The sequence below is a fragment of the Drosophila ficusphila genome, unplaced genomic scaffold (assembly GCF_018152265.1).
Source record: "Drosophila ficusphila isolate 14025-0441.05 unplaced genomic scaffold, ASM1815226v1 contig_607, whole genome shotgun sequence".
In the NCBI taxonomy this organism is placed as follows: Eukaryota; Metazoa; Arthropoda; class Insecta; order Diptera; family Drosophilidae; genus Drosophila; species Drosophila ficusphila.
The window spans coordinates 3623913-3645266 of record NW_025064537.1 but is presented as its reverse complement, the minus strand read 5'-3'; the positions used below and the strand labels follow the sequence as shown (position 1 = coordinate 3645266).

General features: G+C 38.7%; 11 protein-coding genes across 11 annotated transcripts; 6 read left to right on the top strand and 5 right to left on the bottom strand.

Moving 5' to 3' along the window:
• Positions 1 to 166: 166 nt before the first annotated feature.
• Positions 167 to 623, bottom strand: LOC122320535 (histone H2B). Its single transcript, XM_043208683.1, has one exon. The coding sequence runs from the start codon at positions 585 to 587 to the stop codon at positions 216 to 218; it is 372 nt and encodes a 123-aa protein (XP_043064618.1). The 5' UTR covers positions 588 to 623; the 3' UTR covers positions 167 to 215.
• A 169-nt stretch (positions 624 to 792) lies between these two features.
• On the top strand, positions 793 to 1250 carry LOC122320532 (histone H2A-like). Its single transcript, XM_043208680.1, has one exon. The coding sequence runs from the start codon at positions 808 to 810 to the stop codon at positions 1180 to 1182; it is 375 nt and encodes a 124-aa protein (XP_043064615.1). The 5' UTR covers positions 793 to 807; the 3' UTR covers positions 1183 to 1250.
• Positions 1251 to 1728: 478 nt separating this feature from the next.
• Positions 1729 to 2160, bottom strand: LOC122320536 (histone H4). The gene has a single exon (XM_043208684.1). It carries the CDS (start codon positions 2089 to 2091, stop codon positions 1780 to 1782), a length of 312 nt encoding a protein of 103 aa, XP_043064619.1. The 5' UTR covers positions 2092 to 2160; the 3' UTR covers positions 1729 to 1779.
• A 181-nt stretch (positions 2161 to 2341) lies between these two features.
• Positions 2342 to 2856, top strand: LOC122320531 (histone H3). Its single transcript, XM_043208679.1, has one exon. The coding sequence runs from the start codon at positions 2384 to 2386 to the stop codon at positions 2792 to 2794; it is 411 nt and encodes a 136-aa protein (XP_043064614.1). The 5' UTR covers positions 2342 to 2383; the 3' UTR covers positions 2795 to 2856.
• Positions 2857 to 4452: 1596 nt separating this feature from the next.
• On the top strand, positions 4453 to 5345 carry LOC122320530 (histone H1-like). The gene has a single exon (XM_043208678.1). It carries the CDS (start codon positions 4497 to 4499, stop codon positions 5256 to 5258), a length of 762 nt encoding a protein of 253 aa, XP_043064613.1. The 5' UTR covers positions 4453 to 4496; the 3' UTR covers positions 5259 to 5345.
• A 328-nt stretch (positions 5346 to 5673) lies between these two features.
• Positions 5674 to 6129, bottom strand: LOC122320534 (histone H2B). Its single transcript, XM_043208682.1, has one exon. The coding sequence runs from the start codon at positions 6092 to 6094 to the stop codon at positions 5723 to 5725; it is 372 nt and encodes a 123-aa protein (XP_043064617.1). The 5' UTR covers positions 6095 to 6129; the 3' UTR covers positions 5674 to 5722.
• Positions 6130 to 6255: 126 nt separating this feature from the next.
• LOC122320533 (histone H2A-like) lies at positions 6256 to 6758 on the top strand. Its single transcript, XM_043208681.1, has one exon. The coding sequence runs from the start codon at positions 6316 to 6318 to the stop codon at positions 6688 to 6690; it is 375 nt and encodes a 124-aa protein (XP_043064616.1). The 5' UTR covers positions 6256 to 6315; the 3' UTR covers positions 6691 to 6758.
• Positions 6759 to 7234: 476 nt separating this feature from the next.
• LOC122320537 (histone H4) lies at positions 7235 to 7584 on the bottom strand. Its single transcript, XM_043208685.1, is given in 2 exon segments — positions 7235 to 7539; positions 7542 to 7584. Coding segments are annotated over 2 exon segments (297 nt in total). The 3' UTR covers positions 7235 to 7285.
• A 250-nt stretch (positions 7585 to 7834) lies between these two features.
• On the top strand, positions 7835 to 8349 carry LOC108098138 (histone H3). Its single transcript, XM_017200866.2, has one exon. The coding sequence runs from the start codon at positions 7877 to 7879 to the stop codon at positions 8285 to 8287; it is 411 nt and encodes a 136-aa protein (XP_017056355.2). The 5' UTR covers positions 7835 to 7876; the 3' UTR covers positions 8288 to 8349.
• A 10919-nt stretch (positions 8350 to 19268) lies between these two features.
• Positions 19269 to 20136, top strand: LOC108094043 (histone H1-like). Its single transcript, XM_017194480.2, has one exon. It carries the CDS (start codon positions 19288 to 19290, stop codon positions 20047 to 20049), a length of 762 nt encoding a protein of 253 aa, XP_017049969.2. The 5' UTR covers positions 19269 to 19287; the 3' UTR covers positions 20050 to 20136.
• Positions 20137 to 20464: 328 nt separating this feature from the next.
• On the bottom strand, positions 20465 to 20890 carry LOC108094052 (histone H2B). Its single transcript, XM_017194492.2, has one exon. It carries the CDS (start codon positions 20883 to 20885, stop codon positions 20514 to 20516), a length of 372 nt encoding a protein of 123 aa, XP_017049981.1. The 5' UTR covers positions 20886 to 20890; the 3' UTR covers positions 20465 to 20513.
• Between the last annotated feature and the right edge of the window lie 464 nt (positions 20891 to 21354).

Genomic DNA, 21354 nt, shown 5'->3' with positions numbered 1-21354 from the left:
AATCAGACTTTGGTACTGGCAAAGATTAATCAGATTAGTCTGAAGATCAAATAAAACAAAAGAAAAGTCCAGCTTATATTAACATGTTATGTATTATCTCCTTGGCAGGAATTGCTGAAAAATTGAATATTGAAAATGTACTTTCTTTGGTAAACATTTTTGTGGCCCTGAAAAGGGCCGTTTTTGATATTCTTTGCATCCATAGCGAGAGAAAATTACTTGGAGCTGGTGTACTTGGTGACAGCCTTGGTTCCCTCACTGACAGCGTGCTTGGCCAACTCTCCCGGCAGGAGCAAGCGTACGGCCGTTTGAATTTCCCGACTGGTAATGGTCGAGCGCTTGTTGTAGTGAGCCAGGCGAGAAGCCTCGGCAGCAATGCGCTCGAAGATATCATTCACAAAGCTGTTCATGATGCTCATCGCCTTCGACGAAATTCCAGTATCAGGGTGGACCTGCTTCAGGACCTTGTAAATGTAGATGGCGTAGCTCTCCTTCCTCTTACGCTTCTTCTTCTTGTCGTTCTTGGTGATATTCTTCTGGGCCTTGCCAGCCTTCTTGGCTGCCTTTCCACTTGTTTTCGGCGGCATTTTCTCACTTCACAAACACAGTTCACTGGTTATAATGGGAGCCCAGTTCGTGCGTTCGTCTTATACTTTTTTTCGAACAAACTCTTCGGCCCAAGGCACAATCCACCCCTAAACGAACGCGCTGTCGGTCGAAAAAGTATAAATGTCTGGCCGCCAGCTGCCTGGCTCACAAACATTTGTTTCCCGTGTGAAAAGTGAATTTAGTGAGAAGTAAAGCAAAATGTCTGGTCGTGGAAAAGGTGACAAAGTGAAGGGAAAGGCAAAGTCCCGCTCCAACCGTGCTGGTCTTCAGTTCCCAGTGGGCCGTATTCACCGTTTGCTTCGCAAGGGAAACTATGCCGAGCGTGTTGGTGCCGGCGCTCCAGTTTATCTGGCTGCCGTGATGGAATATCTGGCCGCTGAGGTTCTCGAGTTGGCTGGCAATGCAGCTCGTGACAACAAGAAGACTAGGATCATTCCGCGTCATCTGCAGCTGGCCATCCGCAACGACGAGGAGTTGAACAAACTGCTCTCTGGCGTAACCATTGCACAGGGTGGAGTGTTGCCCAACATCCAAGCTGTTCTGTTGCCCAAAAAGACCGAGAAGAAGGCTTAAACGTTCTAAAAACGAAGGAGAGCGACTTCGTCATGTACATAACAAAAACCCAACCGTCCTTTTCAGGACGACCAAGTTTTAAACAAAGAATTGTTAAGATTTTCAAATGCTTATAGAGATATTATAGAATAAGAATCAGTATTAGCTTTTGCCAATATATTTTTTTAATGTTTTTAACTCCGATTAAAATTGGAATACTTCGTTAACAGTGCCACGTGCAAGACTAACAAAAAAAAAACTGATCCAAGGCTCTGTATTGTTAGTAATCGGTAATCATAGCGGAAACTGAATGCATTCGCAGTAGCGTTTAATTAAACATGGCAGTTCCTCAGTACAAGTCTGTAAGACACAAAAGCAGCAGCTGCGCTAAATAAAACAGATGTCTGCTTTCAGGCAACAATAATCAAACATTACATTTAAGAGTGCAGTTTAATATTTCCAATATTTTTGGAGCATTGGCTATATCAATATTAAAAAAAAAATACATTTAACTAATAAAGACAGATATAATTGAAAATTCATCTCCTTTAAAATATGAATTTGTGGTCCTGAAAAGGACCGATTGCTTATTGATGTACAGGCTGCTGTACGATTTGTTTAACCGCCGAAACCGTACAGGGTGCGGCCTTGCCTTTTCAGGGCGTACACAACGTCCATGGCTGTGACCGTCTTCCTCTTGGCGTGTTCGGTGTAGGTAACTGCATCGCGGATAACGTTCTCCAAAAATACCTTTAGAACACCGCGTGTTTCCTCGTAAATAAGTCCAGATATGCGCTTCACTCCGCCACGACGAGCCAAACGGCGGATAGCAGGCTTTGTAATACCCTGGATGTTATCACGCAACACTTTGCGATGACGCTTTGCGCCACCTTTTCCTAAGCCTTTGCCTCCTTTGCCGCGACCAGTCATTTTTCACTACTCTTTACTGTTAACACTGCACGAAACGAAAGTCACTGAAGAACTGACTACAATTTCGACGTGCCCCTATTTATACCTAAACCCAGAAAACCAGAGCGGGTCCGAACGACATGTTGTCTTGCTCTTTGCTCGGCAAACGAGACGCCTTGTATCTCCCTCTCTCTCGATCAGTTCAACCCTCCACGATTTGCTATATAAGTAGGTAGCAGACGCGCCGAACGTTCACTGTGTTTTAGTTTCAGACGTGAAGTGAACAGAAGTGAATTGAAAGCGAAAACTGAAAATGGCTCGTACCAAGCAAACCGCTCGCAAATCGACTGGTGGCAAGGCGCCACGCAAACAACTGGCTACTAAAGCCGCTCGTAAGAGCGCCCCAGCCACCGGAGGCGTGAAGAAGCCTCATCGCTATCGCCCCGGAACTGTGGCCCTGCGTGAGATCCGCCGCTACCAGAAAAGTACCGAGCTGTTGATCCGCAAACTGCCTTTCCAGCGTCTGGTGCGTGAAATCGCTCAAGACTTCAAGACTGACTTGCGATTCCAGAGTTCGGCGGTGATGGCTCTACAGGAGGCTAGCGAAGCCTATTTGGTTGGTCTCTTTGAAGACACCAACTTGTGTGCCATTCATGCTAAGCGAGTCACAATTATGCCCAAGGACATTCAGTTGGCCCGTCGCATTCGCGGCGAGCGTGCTTAAGTTGAAACGGCTTCAAGTGGCAGCAATGCGCTTTTATTTGTACAAATCGGTCCTTTTCAGGACCACAAAAAGTACTCAATGAGATTAGATTTTCATTTTTTTTTATTATTAAAATTTATTGAGTATTTATTTAAATTGTTATTTTAATTATTGAATATTTTAAGGTTTACTTCCAAACACCTATCTTAAAAATGAATTTCATTTATTTTTTGATAACCAGCCTAAGGAAATGTTTTTTTTCAGTCTTAATATTTATCACGGTAAGGTAGCATAGAACAACAACGAACCACCTTGGGCTCTACACACCCTTAAAAACGTCGAAAAACTGTTAAAAAACTTTCTGAAAATAACTCGAAAAAACATCAATAAGCTCTTTATTACTTAAACAAAACAAAAAAATATACAAAAATTATAAATTTTCTATTTAAAGGTGAAATGTTAATTCTTCACTGCAGTAAACAAGATTAGGTTTTGTTGAACAACCACGAACTACCGTGGATCTCAAACATCTTTGAAAAATCGAAATAAAAATTTTGAAAACCTACTGAAAAGTTAGTTTGTGAGGAGTTTATTTGTTAAACGAGATTAAAAATGCTAAAAATAAAAAAACTAATTTATATTTCATATTAATAGCGACACATAGTGTGTAGTAGCAAGTTGCAACTACATTGTACTTCAAACACCATTCAAAAATCGAAAAAGGGTAAAAACTTTATAAAAATCAGTCAGACAAGTTTATATTCGCTCTATTTGTTACATAAAACATAAAATGCTTTGGAAAATATTAAAATTAGATTTTATATGAAGAACTATAAAGAGAACATTTTTTGAAGTGGCACTATTGGTACACGAAACGTAACAGATTTTAAACCTCCTTAAAAAATCGAAAAACTTTTGAAAACCTTAAAGAAAAAATTCAGACATGTTAACGAGTCTTTTATATATTTAACAAACAAAAACTACAATGGAAACAGTTAAAATATTTTTTTTTTTTTTATGTTAACTTGACAGTGACCCTAATCATGCCTTTGTATAGGATACAAGGGAAGCCATCTTGGATAAACCGTTTATAATAATGTTTTAAATCAAGTCTGTATTGAAGCATATTCATGATATATTGAAGATAAAAACAAATACCTTAACAATTTTAAAATATTTATATTTTTTTAATTTTTATAACTATTGCCTGACGTATTCTCATAGACAACTTTTTATGTAGCATAAGGTCAAACTAAAACGTGTTATAAAATACCTTAACTTAAGAAATGTGGTTATTTGTTAATTGATTCTTAAAGTTAAAAGTTTAAATTTTCCTTTGTGTTATTTAATATTAATATATAAGAAAGAATTCAAATTAAAAACTATGTTTTTAAATAAAATGCTCATGTTACGTATGTTAATGTTCAAGTTCGAGCTGTAATAAAAATGCACTAAAACTAGACATTACAATTTTTACATTTCTAATTGCTTAATGGAATATTTGAGCATACAACAGAACAAAAACATTAATTGAATTTAAGACCTAAACGAACGAAATAAAAGAATTAAGTTTTTACTTCAAGCAAACATTAGCAGAGCAAATGACTGATTGGATACCCAGAGTTGAAGTGCTCTCCTCCTCGCTTCTCATTCGAACGAAGGAGGTCGGCAACAAACGCGCGCGCCATTTTCTAAGCAAAAAAGTGTATTTTAGTGAAGAAAAATGTCTGATTCTGCAGTTGCGACGTCCGCTTCCCCAGTGGCTGCCCCACCAGCGCCAGTTGAGAAGAAGGTGGCCGCCAAAAAGGCTTCTGGATCCACTGCCGCAAAGGCAAAGAAGGTCGCCGCGCCACCATCTCACCCACCAACACAGCAAATGGTAGACGCCTCTATCAAGAACTTGAAAGAACGTGGCGGCTCGTCTCTCCTTGCAATTAAGAAATATATCACTGCCACTTACAAATGCGATGCCCAGAAACTGGCTCCATTCATCAAAAAGTATTTGAAATCTGCCGTGGTCAACGGAAAACTGATCCAAACAAAAGGAAAAGGTGCGTCTGGTTCATTTAAACTATCGGCCTCCGCCAAAAAGGATCCCAAGCCTAAGGCTGCGTCTGCTGAAAAGAAAGTGAAAAGCAAGAAGGTAGTCGCCAAGAAGGCCGGAGCTGGAGCCACCACTAAGAAAGCTGCCGGAGCTGCTGACAAGAAGCCCAAGGCAAAGAAGGCTGTGGCCACCAAAAAGACCGCCGAGAAAAAGAAAACCGAGAAGGCAAAGGCGAAGGATGCCAAGAATACGGGAACCGTTAAGGCAAAGCCAGCAGCAGCAGCAAAAGCCAAGTCTACTTCAGCAAAGCCAAAGGCAGCCGTCAAAGCACCAAAAGCCAAGCCGGCGGCTTCTGCCAAGCCCAAAAAGGTGGTGAAGAAGGCAGTTGCTCCCGCTACCGCTAAAAAGCCGAAAGCAAAAACAACGGCAGCCAAGAAATAAACTGCGTACACGCTCGATGTCGCTGTACAGTCGCAATTTCAGATTTCGAAATCTGAGATTCATTTAAACAAGCCCTTTTCAGGGCTACAAACTAAGTCTTTAAGAGAAATAATCTTTCAATTCGACATTTTAGTGTCATATATTATTAATTGTTTATTGCGTTTTGCTATTGTCTGTTAAATTAAATTTACTGATCTTCGCAGTGAGCACCATAATGTTTATCAACATTATAAGTAAGTCAATAAAATCAGACTTTGGTACTGGCAAAGATTAATCAGATTAGTCTGAAGATCAAATAAAACAAAAAAAGAAAAATCCATCTTATATTAACATGTTATGTATTATCTCCTTGGCAGAAATTGCTGAAAAATTGAATATTGAAAATGTACTTTCTTTGGTAAACATTTTTGTGGCCCTGAAAAGGGCCGTTTTTGATATTTCTACGCATCCATAGCGAGAGAAAATTACTTGGAGCTGGTGTACTTGGTGACAGCCTTGGTTCCCTCACTGACAGCGTGCTTGGCCAACTCTCCCGGCAGGAGCAAGCGTACGGCCGTTTGAATTTCCCGACTGGTAATGGTCGAGCGCTTGTTGTAGTGAGCCAGGCGAGAAGCCTCGGCAGCAATGCGCTCGAAGATATCATTCACAAAGCTGTTCATGATGCTCATCGCCTTCGACGAAATTCCAGTATCAGGGTGGACCTGCTTCAGGACCTTGTAAATGTAGATGGCGTAGCTCTCCTTCCTCTTACGCTTCTTCTTCTTGTCGTTCTTGGTGATATTCTTCTGGGCCTTGCCAGCCTTCTTGGCTGCCTTTCCACTTGTTTTCGGCGGCATTTTCTCACTTCACAAACACAGTTTACTGGTTATAATGGGAGCCCAGTTCGTGCGTTCGTCTTATACTTTTTTTTCGAACAAACTCTTCGGCCCAAGGCACAATCCACCCCTAAACGAACGCGCTGTCGGTCGAAAAAGTATAAATGTCTGGCCGCCAGCTGCCTGGCTCACAAACATTTGTTTCCCGTGTGAAAAGTGAATTTAGTGAGAAGTAAAGCAAAATGTCTGGTCGTGGAAAAGGTGGCAAAGTGAAGGGAAAGGCAAAGTCCCGCTCCAACCGTGCTGGTCTTCAGTTCCCAGTGGGCCGTATTCACCGTCTGCTTCGCAAGGGAAACTATGCCGAGCGTGTTGGTGCCGGCGCTCCAGTTTATCTGGCTGCCGTGATGGAATATCTGGCCGCTGAGGTTCTCGAGTTAGCTGGCAATGCATCCCGTGACAACAAGAAGACTAGGATCATTCCGCGTCATCTGCAGCTGGCCATCCGCAAGGACGAGGAGTTGAACAAACTGCTCTCTGGCGTAACCATTGCACAGGGTGGAGTGTTGCCCAACATCCAAGCTGTTCTGTTGCCCAAAAAGACCGAGAAGAAGGCTTAAACGTTCTAAAAACGAAGGAGAGCGACTTCGTCATGTACATAACAAAAACCCAACCGTCCTTTTCAGGACGACCAAGTTTTAAACAAAGAATTGTTAAGATTTTCAAATGCTTATTAGAGATATAGAATAAGAATCAGTATTAGCTTTTGCCAATATATTTTTTTAATGTTTTTAACTCCGATTAAAATTGGAATACTTCGTTAACAGTGCCACGTGCAAGACTAACAAAAAAAAACTGATCCAAGGCTCTGTATTGTTAGTAATCGGTAATCATAGCGGAAACTGAATGCATTCGCAGTAGCGTTTAATTAAACATGGCAGTTCCTCAGTACAAGTCTGTAAGACACAAAAGCAGCAGCTGCGCTAAATAAAACAGATGTCTGCTTTCAGGCAACAATAATCAAACATTACATTTAAGAGTGCAGTTTAATATTTCCAATATTTTTTGGAGCATTGGCTATATTAATATTAAAAAAAAAATACATTTAACTAATAAAGACAGATATAATTGAAAATTCATCTCCTTTAAAATATGAATTTGTGGTCCTGAAAAGGACCGATTGCTTATTGATGTACAGGCTGCTGTACGATTTGTTTAACCGCCGAAACCGTACAGGGTGCGGCCTTGCCTTTTCAGGGCGTACACAACGTCCATGGCTGTGACCGTCTTCCTCTTGGCGTGTTCGGTGTAGGTAACTGCATCGCGGATAACGTTCTCCAAAAATACCTTTAGAACACCGCGTGTTTCCTCGTAAATAAGTCCAGATATGCGCTTCACTCCGCCACGACGAGCCAAACGGCGGATAGCTGGCTTTGTAATACCCTGGATGTTATCACGCAACACTTTGCGCCACCTTTTCCCAAGCCTTTGCCTCCTTTGCCGCGACCAGTCATTTTTCACTACTCTTTACTGTTAACACTGCACGAAACGAAAGTCACTGAAGAACTGACTACAATTTCGACGTGCCCCTATTTATACATAAACCCAAAAAATCAGAGCGGGTCCGAACGACATGTTGTCTTGCTCTTTGCTCGGCAAACGAGACGCCTTGTATCTCCCTCTCTCTCGATCAGTTCAACCCTCCACGATTTGCTATATAAGTAGGTAGCAGACGCGCCGAAAGTTCACTGTGTTTTAGTTTCAGACGTGAAGTGAACAGAAGTGAATTGAAAGCGAAAACTGAAAATGGCTCGTACCAAGCAAACCGCTCGCAAATCGACTGGTGGCAAGGCGCCACGCAAACAACTGGCTACTAAAGCCGCTCGTAAGAGCGCCCCAGCCACCGGAGGCGTGAAGAAGCCTCATCGCTATCGCCCCGGAACTGTGGCCCTGCGTGAGATCCGCCGCTACCAGAAAAGTACCGAGCTGTTGATCCGCAAACTGCCTTTCCAGCGTCTGGTGCGTGAAATCGCTCAAGACTTCAAGACTGACTTGCGATTCCAGAGTTCGGCGGTGATGGCTCTACAGGAGGCTAGCGAAGCCTATTTGGTTGGTCTCTTTGAAGACACCAACTTGTGTGCCATTCATGCTAAGCGAGTCACAATTATGCCCAAGGACATTCAGTTGGCCCGTCGCATTCGCGGCGAGCGTGCTTAAGTTGAAACGGCTTCAAGTGGCAGCAATGCGCTTTTATTTGTACAAATCGGTCCTTTTCAGGACCACAAAAAGTACTCAATGAGATTAGATTTTCATTTTTTTTTATTATTAAAATTTATTGAGTATTTATTTAAATTGTTATTTTAATTATTGAATATTTTAAGGTTTACTTCCTAACACCTATCGTAAAAATGGATTTCATTTTTTTTTTTGATAACCAGCCTAAGGAAATGTTTTTTTCAGTCTTAATATTTATCACGGTAAGATAGCATAGAACAACAACGAACCACCTTGGGCTCTACCACACCCTTAAAAACATCGAAAAACTGTTAAAAAAAACTTTCAAAAAATAACTCGAAAAAACATCAATAAGCTCATTATTACTTAAACAAAACAAAAAAAATATACAAAAATTATAAATTTTCTATTTAAAGGTGAAATGTTAATTTTTCACTGCAGTAAACAAGATTAGGTTTTGTTGAACAACCACGAACTACCGTAGATCTCGAACATCTTTGAAATATCAAAATAAAAATTGGAAAACCTTCTGAAAAGTTAGTTTGTGAGGAGTTTATTTGTTAAACGAGATTAAAAATGCTAAAAATAAAAAACTAATTTTTATTTCATATTAATAGCGACACATAGTGTGTAGTAGCAAGTTGCAACTACATTGTACTTCAAACACCATTCAAAAGTCGAAAAAGGGTAAAAACTTTATAAAAATCAGTCAGACAAGTTTATATTCGCTCTATTTGTTACATAAAACATAAAATGCTTTGGAAAATATTAAAATTAGATTTTATATGAAGAACTATAAAGAGAACATTTTTTGAAGTGGCACTATTGGTACACGAAACGTAACAGATTTTAAACCTCCTTAAAAAATCGAAAAACTTTTGAAAACCTTAAAGAAAAAATTCAGACATGTTAACGAGTCTTGTATTTATTTAACAAACAAAAACTACAATGGAAACAGTTAAAATATTTTTTTTTTATGTTAACTTGACAGTGACCCTAATCATGCCTTTGTATAGGATACAAGGGAAGCCATCTTGGATAAACCGTTTATAATAATGTTTTAAATCAAGTCTGTATTGAAGCATATTCATGATATATTGAAGATAAAAACAAATACCTTAACAATTTTAAAATATTTATATTTTTTTAATTTCTATAACTATTGCCTGACGTATTCTCATAGACAACTTTTTATGTAGCATAAGGTCTGTGCGAATTCAAATGAATTCTAAGTGCTGAAAAGTAGAGTTTTGTTTTTGTTGCGTGCCGCAAGTTCAATACCAGTGGCAATAGTCGCCGCAATAAGTACAATACCAATTGGGCTGCGGAGAAGTGAATACGTCAAGAGTTCTTTTCGTACTAATTTTATTCAGTCAAACCTAGGCTTTATATACATGTTTTTTGGTTAGAGATATTTACTTAGGTCTAGTCAAGATTACAATTATTTGTTACATTGGTTAGCCTATCAAAACAATACCAGTTGGACACAGATATCTTAAAGACAATATTACTACAGATAGGACTGCAGATGGTGTGAAGACGTGATTATCTGTGGGTTTTCTTTTACGATAGGTCCGAACATATGGACACAGGCCGATATCGTCCTGTGCTTGTTTAGGTAGGCCGATATCAACAAAACGACCCTTATCTAAGTTAACCCATAAATACTGATCCAGCTGCGAACTATTTTTTCCTTGACGAAAATCGTACATTCTCCCGGCCGTTGAACGGATGTTCAACAGTCATTTATGTTGATTGTAAACGGCTGAGTCGTGGATGTAGCTGCAGTTGTAGGTGTATTCAGTCCTTGATGAAGTGGTAATGAGTTGGTAGACTTCTGCTTTCTTTTGAGAAGATGAATAATGCTGATGATCATTACGAATATTAATCCAATATAAATGGCTATTTGATGATGTTCGATGTTAGATAGATTGTGGGGTAACTTGAAACTATTGTCTGGAAATAGCTCCAATTTTCTCTGGAGAAGTTCATTGAAGTGTAGTTTTTTAGTATCAACTTCAACCGTGGTCTTGGATTTTTTCGGTAAAAATTCGGTCAAATTGCTATCTCCGAATCGAGCATATGATGCCTGTAGTGTGCTTTCTGTATGATCCAGTGTAGTTATTGTGATCAATGTATTTCTAATGATACATCCAGGAGTTGCAGTTAAATAGCCAGACTCTTGTAACTCTATTGAAGATGTTCCATCTAGGCAAAACAGCAGCTAATTTTAAAGATGCGTTTGTTGCATATATCCATTGATTTGTGGCAGACATTCCATACAAAAGAAATGGTTTTTTTGTATTAATTATTTTACAAGATGCATCTGTTTTATTGTGAAATAATTTCATTTCGCAGCTTGTTTCTGATGAAAGCATTGCTTGCTTGTTGTAACAGATAAAATCTCTTGTTGTTTTCTTTTGACAAGAATTAAATTCTGCTTCTGACATTTCCATAAATTCATCACGATGACTATTGAATGCAAGGAACGGTGAATTTATCTCAATTAGATGAATGCCTTCCCTAGTTAGAAATGGAATTGGAGTCAATTTGTAAATGTCTAAAACTTGAGATGATATTAAAGGAAGTTTCACTTTAATAATGACGTGATCATTTACAATAGTTCCTTCGCCTCTCATTAGCTGATATGCCATAAGTAAGTTATCTGGCGAAATTGGGAGCATCTGTCCAGCTTTTAAATGACCATGAATTTGTTCCAGCTGCTCCTTTAGTTGTCGTGGTGATATTAACATTGGACTGATCATATTATGACGAATATCTGTTAATACATTTATTATTTCTGTTTGTATTCTATGGAGATTTGATGCCAAGATAGACAGTTGAGTTGATAATGTTATATACCATGAGAGTTTATCAAATGCACTCTTGGTACTTTCTGTGCCGGAGATAAAATCTTCAATCAATTTTAATCGTTTTGAATTGGAGATCTCATCTCTTTTTATGACATTTATTGTTGAATCTATTAATGATGTCTGATTTTTTAATAAATTCAATAGGTGCTTTTCATTTCCTTTAACTTTTGTTATTGTCTTGGCCATTTCGTTAGCATATGTTGAGTCTAATACGCCAAAAAGACTACTTGCTATATTACCAACGATATCTAGTGGGGCTCTTTGCTTCCGTGATCTTGTGAGTAACATATTTTCCGCTTGTAGATCTTCCTCTAAATGCTTTAAATGGTGGTACATGCTAGAACACGCTTCTTGTTGTGGAAATTGAGTACATAAATGACCAATTTTAGTTACTCCCATTGAGAATGTGTTCATATCATTCCAGTACGGCTTTAAGTTGTAATAAACAACTATAGACCAGTCCGTTGTGGCCAGTTGACCGTTTCCAATTTTTTCAAAGAATATTCCTGGCTTTGAGACAAATTTTGTTACATTTACTGATTGAGCAACAGTTAATGGTATAAGAAGAAGCATTACTATTAATGCCATTGCCAATGATGATATCCCTGTAGATTTTTTCCTTTTTGGTGTGGTCTCCTCAATAACCGCGTCCTCAGAGTTCTCGGATAGTGGATGCTTATTTGTTGGTTCTTCCTCTGCGAATAACGGAGCAATGTGTTGAATGTCGCGCTTAAAAACTCCTTTTGATGTTTTTACTTCAACTACTCTGACGAAATTGTCTTTTCCAGGGATTATATTGATAATTCGTCCCATTGGCCACTGCAATACTGGTATATTGTCTTCTTTTATTAAGACTAATGCTCCTTCCTTTATATTTGCTGAGGAGCGTCTCCATTTTTGCTTCTGCTGTAGTTGTTGAAGATAATCCGTTGACCATTGCTTCCAAAATGCGTGTTTGAGTTTTGATACAGCTTGCCATCGCTGTCCTAAAGTCTGGGGTTGCTGAGACGGTTCCCTGTCAGCCTGGGCGGTGAGTGGTTCTCCAATGAGAAAATGACCTGGAGTGATTGCTGTCAAATCATTTGGATCATTCGACATGGGAACTAAAGGTCGAGAATTGAGTATTGCTTCGATCTCGACAATAACAGTTTCTAACTCCTCATAAGTTAGATTAGCTGTGATAACATTTTTTAACAGCAAATGCTTAGCTGATTTTACCGCAGCTTCCCACAATCCTCCAAAATGCGGAGCTCTTGGTGGAATAAATTTGAAATTAAGGGGCACAGTGTGACTAGTAACTAGTGTGACGGCCTAAAAAAATGGTGATTTTTGGGAATTTTTATAAAAAAAACTACTTGACCAATTCTTTTCAAATTTTCAGAATATATTTATACATGCTTTAGGAATGTATAGTAAAATTTTTAAAGAAAAAAGTTAAATATTTTTTAAGTTATAGTCGATCTCCAACGGCGCTAAAAAAAAAAGTGCCTCAACTGCTGCAGTGATTCCGGCCCTCTCCGTGGACGAAATCAAAAAATGAAAAATTCTCGTTAAACTAGATAATATTTTCCATACCATGAACTACGATAAAAAATAAATATCAAAAAATGACAAAATGGCAGCGTTTAAAAAAAAATCGAATTTTAGCCAAAATTTTGGTCGTTTTTGGCCTGCCAAAATTCGATTTTTGATCGGATCAAAAAACCGATAGTTCATGGTACGTAAAACTATATAATGAACATGTAAAAGAAATTTGGTAGTGATCGGATCACTAGTTTTTGAGTTATCACTGCAGCAAATTTGTAAAATGCTGTTTCGAGAAAAACGCGTTTAAAGATAAAATGATCGCTTGCACTGTTATGAGAGCGGCTGCTCTTTAAATTGCTATAACTCAAAAACTATTTAAGATATCGATTTTAAATTTTAATATGTTATTTTTAAAGGTGTTTTCTACCGAAATATGAAAAAAAAAAATTTTTAATTTTTTTAAAACTTCACACTAGTTGTGCCCCTTAACTCCTTTGTCAATACATTTTTCGACAATGCGTTTTCTTGCCTTTTCTGAAAATATGGCATCTTCCAGCTCCTGAAGCTTATTCCTTGCTCCAACAAAATTAGTCGCATTATCACAATGTAAAGTTTGACATTTTCCTCGCCGACTGATAAAACGACGAAGTGCTGCCAAAAACGCTTCGGTTGTAAGATCACTCACTAACTCCAGATGGACTGCTTTAGTTGCAAAACAGCAAAATATTGCGATATATGCGGTATGTGGTTTTTTACCACGAATTTTGTAGTGAATTTTAAATGGTCCACAGTAGTCAACACCAGAATTCAAGAATGGTCTTGCTTGAGTTATTCTTAATGGTGGTAGGTTTCCCATTATTTGCTCTAATAGTTTTGGTTTGGCTCTGGTACATTTGACGCAATTTAGAATGACACTTCGGGCGATTGTTTTTGCTTTTATTGCCCAATATCTTTGCCGTGAAATGGCCACCAGAGCTTGGGTACCACAATGCATATTGTCTTTATGCAATTTTTCAAAAATTAACTTTACAAGTTGGTCGCTATATGGAAGTAATATTGGGTGTTTCGCATCAAATGACAATTCAGCGGCTTCCAATCTACCTCCAACTCTGATAAGATTATCCTGGTCTATGAAGGGTGTGAGTGCGCTTAGGCTGCTGCTTCTTTCCACTTCACGAGAATTTTTTAGACTCTTAAACTCCTTGTTGAAGTGTTTTTGTTGGATAATGCGGAGAATTACTTTTCTTGCTTGTTCCAATTCATCTAATTGAATCATTACACCCTTTACTTGTGGCCTTGTTTTTACACGCATAATGTATGCTACTATTCTTAATAGCTTGGAAATGGAATTCCTATGATTAATGCGGTATAGTACACTATCGTTTTGCACTGACAGAAGAGATGTTTCTGTCGCTTTGGTGATGCGCTCAGCTTTAGATGCAATAAATGGTGCAGGCCATTTTGATGGCGGCCCATATAAAAATAGGGGACCAAAAAACCACAGGTTGTGATTTGCAAATTTGGAACCACAAATTCCTCTTGAAGCAACATCTGCGGCATTTTGTTCTGATGGTACATGGCGCCATTCCTTTTGCAGAGATGTTTCCTGGATCGTCGTTATTCGTGTTGCCACAAATTTATCCTTTATTGTGGTAGGACTATTTATCCATGATAAAACAATTTCCGAGTCTGCCCAGTAGTAAGTTGGGACGGCTTGCATGGATAATTGCTCCTTTACCGTGAATGTTAATTGTGCACCAAGTACTGCCGCCTTTAATTCCAGTCGAGGAAGAGTGATTTGATTTATTGGAGCCAAATGCGATTTTGCACACAGTAATTGTACAGTCACTCTTTTGTCTTTATGAACTGCTCGAAGATAAACAGCTGCTGCATACGCATTTTCCGACGCATCAACAAAAGTGTGGATCTCCTTTGAGGTCGGTACTTGACCTTCAAAAATATGACGTGAAATTTGTATGTTGTTCAACGCCTCTAAGCTGTTACGGAATTGTATCCATTGTTTTTGTAAACTATCAGGCAAATCCTCATTGTAGTCGAATTTCTCCTTTGTTAAACTTTGCATAAATATTTTTGCTTTAATTACGACTGGCGAGAATAACCCAAGTGGATCAAATATTTTAAATATCTCTGAGACAACATCTCGCCTTGTAATTTTTTGTGTTGTAGCAATTTGTGTCTTTCCGCAAAGCTTATCTATCTTGGGATTCCAGATAATTCCAAGAGTTTTGATACTGCAATCTTCGTATGCCGTATCTTCCAATTGTACATTAGGGATTATATCATCTTTGTTTAATCCCTGTAAAAGTTGGTTGCTGTTTGCGCACCATTTTCTTAGCTTGAATCCCGAACTGATTAATATTTTATTGAGTTCAGTCCGGATTTGTAGTGCTTCCTGGATTGTGTCTGCTCCGGTAATGCAGTCATCCACATAGAAGTCATTTTTAAGCGCAGCCGCTCCTGCAGGATACTGCTGTACTTGCTTTGATGCCAAATAGTCTAGGCATTTCGTTGCTAAATAAGGTGCAGACTTAGTGCCATATGTCACTGTTTTCAGTCGATAGTATTTCAACTTTTCGGAAGGGTCGTTTCTCCATACGATCATCTGATACTGCTGGTCTTTTGGATTTATCCAAATCTGCCTATACATTTTCTCAATGTCAGCCGTAAAGACATATTTATGTAGTCTAAATCTTAATAATATAGACATGAGAGTATTTTGCACTGTTGGACCTTTGTGCAATAAATCGTTTAATGACTTTCCAGAAGATGTTACCGCTGATGCATCAAATACAACCCGTAATTTTGTTGTATGACTATCTGGTTTTAGGACACAATGATGAGGTACGAAATAGTGCGATCTTGGCAGATTCGCAAGAGGAACTTCCTTCATATGTCCAAGCAATTCATATTCCTTCATGAACTCAATGTATCCTTGTTTTATTGCTGGATCTTTCTGCAATCGTTTCTCTAACGATAAAAATCGTCGCGTGGCAATGTCACGACTCTCCCCCAGCGCTGAAGTATGCTCCAAAAATGGTAGTTGCACAATGTACCTTGAATCCTGTGCGCGCTGGATGTTTTCCAGAAAATGAGATTCGCATTGTTTTTCGATTGGCGAATAACATTTTTTATCCGGTTGAAAATTATCAAGTTCCCAGAACTTGACAAGCTGCTCATCCACCTTTTCCGCTTCAGTCAGGACTGCACATACTGATGAAGTTGCTTTTTGTTCTGAAATTTTACCAGCTACAATCCAACCAAGTTTGGTATTTTGCAACCTTGGTAGTCCCTTTTTAATAAATACATTTTCCGATTGCATTATATCAAAATAATGCTCAGCACCAAGGAGAATATCTATTTTTCCTGGTTTTCCAAATTGAGGGTCAGCAAGTTGTATACCATTAGGAATTTTCCAATTTTCCGTGGATATTGGGTATGTCGGTTGATCAGCGACTATATGGGACATTACAATCGCCTCAAGTCTTGACGCAAAATCTCCATTTCTAGATTTTAGCTCAACGTTTACTCGAGCATAGGAGGTGTGAGCCTTTCCACCTATGCCATTTATTTTATGTTATGAGCTGGTGGTTTTTAATGCTAATTTCTGAATAACTCTTTCAGAAATAACATTTATTTGGGAGCCAGAGTCAAGTAAAGCTCTGAATTCCGCCATTTGTCCATTGTTTCCTTGGACTAGTACTCTAGCTGTGGCTAGAAGGACGTAACCATCATGCTTTCCACTTGCTGATGCCGCAGTAATGACATCCGAATTTTCTGATGCTTTTTCCAAGTGCAGAAGTGTATTGTGTTTTTTGTTGCACTTAAAACAGTCTTTCCTAGTGCATGCCTTTGAAGCGTGATTTGAATTGAAACATTTTACGCATAATTTATTCTTTTGAGTCCAGTTTAAACGTTCAGCTGGAGTCTTTTTTAAGAATTCATTGCATTTAAAAATGCTATGGTTCGGTTTCTTGCAGAAGAGGCAATTGAATAGTGTATCTGCCCCTGCTGCACATGTTGTTGGTTTTTTGGGTTTCTCTGAAGAAATAGCTTCTAATGTGAGAAACCTTTGCTCCAAAAATTCCAAAAATTCTTTAATTGACTGCATTTCTCGTGTGTTGAGAATCGATTGTTCGTAGAGCAAATGTGTTTGTCGATCTAGTTTTTTTGTTAGAACGTGCAGGAGAATCGGATCCCAATTGTCCGTTCTTATTTCAATATTGTTTAATGCTGATAATGTTTCCTTTACATTATCATGCAACGATTTAATGCTTTTGACATCACTAGATATTGGTGCATGATCTAATAATTTAAAGTAAAGTATTGCACAATACTCTTTTGTTGCTGAAACGCTCTTGCAACATATTCCATGCTGTCAAATAATTCGTTTCAGTTAGGGACAAGTGACGAATTAAACGTTCAGCCTCTCCCGTTAAATTAGTCTTCAAGTACCACATTTTTTGTATAATGGGTAATGAAGATTCATGAATCATTTTCTTAAACAAATCATGAAATTGCTGCCATTGCAAATAATTTCCATCAAATTTTGGAATTGTTATCTTTGGCAAAGGTACTGCTGCGATTTTTGGAGAACTTTCTCCAGTATTCTGTGATCCCTCTACGCCGAGTGCCATTTGAAATGTTATAATGGCATCTTCAGCCATTAAATATCGGGAATCATCGTATCCCAACTCTTTGGGGTTTTTAAATTTTTTGTGAATTTGGACATGAATCCTTTTAATTTCAGTCCAATTTTCGAATATGATCGCCTTAAAATTTTGGCGTGTTTCAATCGTCACCTTACTCATGATACGCTCTAATGTATCAATGAGCACCCTTTGCTCACGGAACATGGATTCAATTTCCAGATCTTCTTCCGTAGATGTTAGGGAGGCAGTTTCAGCTTGCAGGGTTGATAGGTTTGTTGTGAATATATTCTGATATTCACTCACCAGGTTTCTAATTTCAAGAAAGTAATTATTTCTGAAGTACCCATGATCGATTTTTTCTCCTTTCAGGGTACGCTGGATCGTATCATCTCTGGAGGCAAAATTTACCCATAGACCCTCCAGATTAGCCAAGCGTTCTGTATAATACGCAGGCTTAGATTTTCTGCTTTCGGAATCTTTTTTGAAATTCCTTATAATATTTTGGATGCGCTCACCCAGAGCATGCTGTTCATCCAATAAGGAGCGAATGCTTGAAGATGCCATGTTTTACTTTTAATTATAAGCCTTTTAGAGGTATATTGTTGATGATGTGCCTCGACTCACACCGTGGTTTATAAAATAAATGTAAAAATGGTCAGTAATCAAGATCCTATATAGGTATTTTTGTGTGTGTTTTTGATCGCCAAGTTGATCGTACACAAATCGCAGAATATTCTAGTCGTCTGCTGTTTTAAAAACTGTCTATCGCCAAGTTGATAGCAGTAGATGAAAAGTTGCTTGGTCGCCTAGTTGACCTTTTAATCACTACCGTGATTGATTTCTGAATGATCAAACTATGATCGATGATGCCGGTTCAAATTGGAGTCCCAATCTGAACAATGGTTGCGGTTCGAAGTCGGGGGTCACCAAATGTGCGAATTCAAATGAATTCTAAGTGCTGAAAAGTAGAGTTTTGTTTTTGTTGCGTGCCGCAAGTTCAATACCAGTGGCAATAGTCGCCGCAATAAGTACAATACCAATTGGGCTGCGGAGAAGTGAATACGTCAAGAGTTCTTTTCGTACTAATTTTATTCAGTCAAACCTAGGCTTTATATACATGTTTTTTGGTTAGAGATATTTACTTAGGTCTAGTCAAGATTACAATTATTTGTTACATTGGTTAGCCTATCAAAACAATACCAGTTGGACACAGATATCTTAAAGACAATATTACTACAGATAGGACTGCAGATGGTGTGAAGACGTGATTATCTGTGGGTTTTCTTTTACGATAGGTCCGAACATATGGACACAGGCCGATATCGTCCTGTGCTTGTTTAGGTAGGCCGATATCAACAAAACGACCCTTATCTAAGTTAACCCATAAATACTGATCCAGCTGCGAACTATTTTTTCCTTGACGAAAATCGTACAAGGTCAAACTAAAACGTGTTATAAAATACCTTAACTTAAGAAATGTGGTTATTTGTTAATTGATTCTTAAAGTTAAAAGTTTAAATTTTCCTTTGTGTTATTTAATATTAATATATAAGAAAGAATTCAAATTAAAAACTATGTTTTTAAATAAAATGCTCATGTTACGTATGTTAATGTTCAAGTTCGAGCTGTAATAAAAATGCACTAAAACTAGACATTACAATTTTTACATTTCTAATTGCTTAATGGAATATTTGAGCATACAACAGAACAAAAACATTAATTGAATTTAAGACCTAAACGAACGAAATAAAAGAATTAAGTTTTTACTTCAAGCAAACATTAGCAGAGCAAATGACTGATTGCATACCCAGAGTTGAAGTGCTCTCCTCCTCGCTTCTCATTCGAACGAAGGAGGTCGGCAACAAACGCGCGCGCCATTTTCTAAGCAAAAAGTGTATTTTAGTGAAGAAAAATGTCTGATTCTGCAGTTGCGACGTCCGCTTCCCCAGTGGCTGCCCCACCAGCGCCAGTTGAGAAGAAGGTGGCCACCAAAAAGGCTTCTGGATCCACTGCCGCAAAGGCAAAGAAGGTCGCCGCGCCACCATCTCACCCACCAACACAGCAAATGGTAGACGCCTCTATCAAGAACTTGAAAGAACGTGGCGGCTCGTCTCTCCTTGCAATTAAGAAATATATCACTGCCACTTACAAATGCGATGCCCAGAAACTGGCTCCATTCATCAAAAAGTATTTGAAATCTGCCGTGGTCAACGGAAAACTGATCCAAACAAAAGGAAAAGGTGCGTCTGGTTCATTTAAACTATCGGCCTCCGCCAAAAAGGATCCCAAGCCTAAGGCTGCGTCTGCTGAAAAGAAAGTGAAAAGCAAGAAGGTAGTCGCCAAGAAGGCCGGAGCTGGAGCCACCACTAAGAAAGCTGCCGGAGCTGCTGACAAGAAGCCCAAGGCAAAGAAGGCTGTGGCCACCAAAAAGACCGCCGAGAAAAAGAAAACCGAGAAGGCAAAGGCGAAGGATGCCAAGAAAACGGGAACCGTTAAGGCAAAGCCAGCAGCAGCAGCAAAAGCCAAGTCTACTTCAGCAAAGCCAAAGGCAGCCGTCAAAGCACCAAAAGCCAAGCCGGCGGCTTCTGCCAAGCCCAAAAAGGTGGTGAAGAAGGCAGTTGCTCCCGCTACCGCTAAAAAGCCGAAAGCAAAAACAACGGCAGCCAAGAAATAAACTGCGTACACGCTCGATGTCGCTGTACAGTCGCAATTTCAGATTTCGAAATCTGAGATTCATTTAAACAAGCCCTTTTCAGGGCTACAAACTAAGTCTTTAAGAGAAATAATCTTTCAATTCGACATTTTAGTGTCATATATTATTAATTGTTTATTGCGTTTTGCTATTGTCTGTTAAATTAAATTTACTGATCTTCGCAGTGAGCACCATAATGTTTATCAACATTATAAGTAAGTCAATAAAATCAGACTTTGGTACTGGCAAAGATTAATCAGATTAGTCTGAAGATCAAATAAAACAAAAAAAGAAAAATCCATCTTATATTAACATGTTATGTATTATCTCCTTGGCAGAAATTGCTGAAAAATTGAATATTGAAAATGTACTTTCTTTGGTAAACATTTTTGTGGCCCTGAAAAGGGCCGTTTTTGATATTTCTACGCATCCATAGCGAGAGAAAATTACTTGGAGCTGGTGTACTTGGTGACAGCCTTGGTTCCCTCACTGACAGCGTGCTTGGCCAACTCTCCCGGCAGGAGCAAGCGTACGGCCGTTTGAATTTCCCGACTGGTAATGGTCGAGCGCTTGTTGTAGTGAGCCAGGCGAGAAGCCTCGGCAGCAATGCGCTCGAAGATATCATTCACAAAGCTGTTCATGATGCTCATCGCCTTCGACGAAATTCCAGTATCAGGGTGGACCTGCTTCAGGACCTTGTAAATGTAGATGGCGTAGCTCTCCTTCCTCTTCCGCTTCTTCTTCTTGTCGTTCTTAGTGATATTCTTCTGGGCCTTGCCAGCCTTCTTGGCTGCCTTTCCACTTGTTTTCGGCGGCATTTTTTCACTTCACAAACACAGTTCACTGGTTAGTTTCAGTTTATTGTCTGTGTTGGGTTAGAAATACATTTGTTCTTAACCTATATTAAGTAAAACAAGATTGACAAGATTCGTGTATACTGTTAATTAAAGCTGTTTGAAAGTTAGCCCTGTGCTTCAAGCTTATCCGGGCATTAGGAATTTTTTAAGATAATATATGTTTACATTTTAATTCGTATTAGGTTAATGTTTGTTTATGTTCGCTTGATTTAGTTTTAGTTTTACATGTTCAGGAAGAAAAAGAAAATATAGATTTTTTGAAAAAACCTGAGATCATTTGATTTTGATTGATTTATACTTAAGAGCTACTTAAAATTACTAGATATGCTAGGGGGTGATTTACAATTTTTTTGGATTTACAAATAAGGGGAGGGGAGGGAAATTTGGGTGGTTTTTGGATGGTTTATTCATTGATATTAAAGATTTATTA

Bases quoted from the DNA above. Each gene is read 5' to 3' on its own strand.
- LOC122320535 (XM_043208683.1), bottom strand. From the start codon at position 587: ATGCCGCCGAAAACAAGTGGAAAGGCAGCCAAGAAGGCTGGCAAGGCC.
- LOC122320532 (XM_043208680.1), top strand. From the start codon at position 808: ATGTCTGGTCGTGGAAAAGGTGACAAAGTGAAGGGAAAGGCAAAGTCC.
- LOC122320536 (XM_043208684.1), bottom strand. From the start codon at position 2,091: ATGACTGGTCGCGGCAAAGGAGGCAAAGGCTTAGGAAAAGGTGGCGCA.
- LOC122320531 (XM_043208679.1), top strand. From the start codon at position 2,384: ATGGCTCGTACCAAGCAAACCGCTCGCAAATCGACTGGTGGCAAGGCG.
- LOC122320530 (XM_043208678.1), top strand. From the start codon at position 4,497: ATGTCTGATTCTGCAGTTGCGACGTCCGCTTCCCCAGTGGCTGCCCCA.
- LOC122320534 (XM_043208682.1), bottom strand. From the start codon at position 6,094: ATGCCGCCGAAAACAAGTGGAAAGGCAGCCAAGAAGGCTGGCAAGGCC.
- LOC122320533 (XM_043208681.1), top strand. From the start codon at position 6,316: ATGTCTGGTCGTGGAAAAGGTGGCAAAGTGAAGGGAAAGGCAAAGTCC.
- LOC108098138 (XM_017200866.2), top strand. From the start codon at position 7,877: ATGGCTCGTACCAAGCAAACCGCTCGCAAATCGACTGGTGGCAAGGCG.
- LOC108094043 (XM_017194480.2), top strand. From the start codon at position 19,288: ATGTCTGATTCTGCAGTTGCGACGTCCGCTTCCCCAGTGGCTGCCCCA.
- LOC108094052 (XM_017194492.2), bottom strand. From the start codon at position 20,885: ATGCCGCCGAAAACAAGTGGAAAGGCAGCCAAGAAGGCTGGCAAGGCC.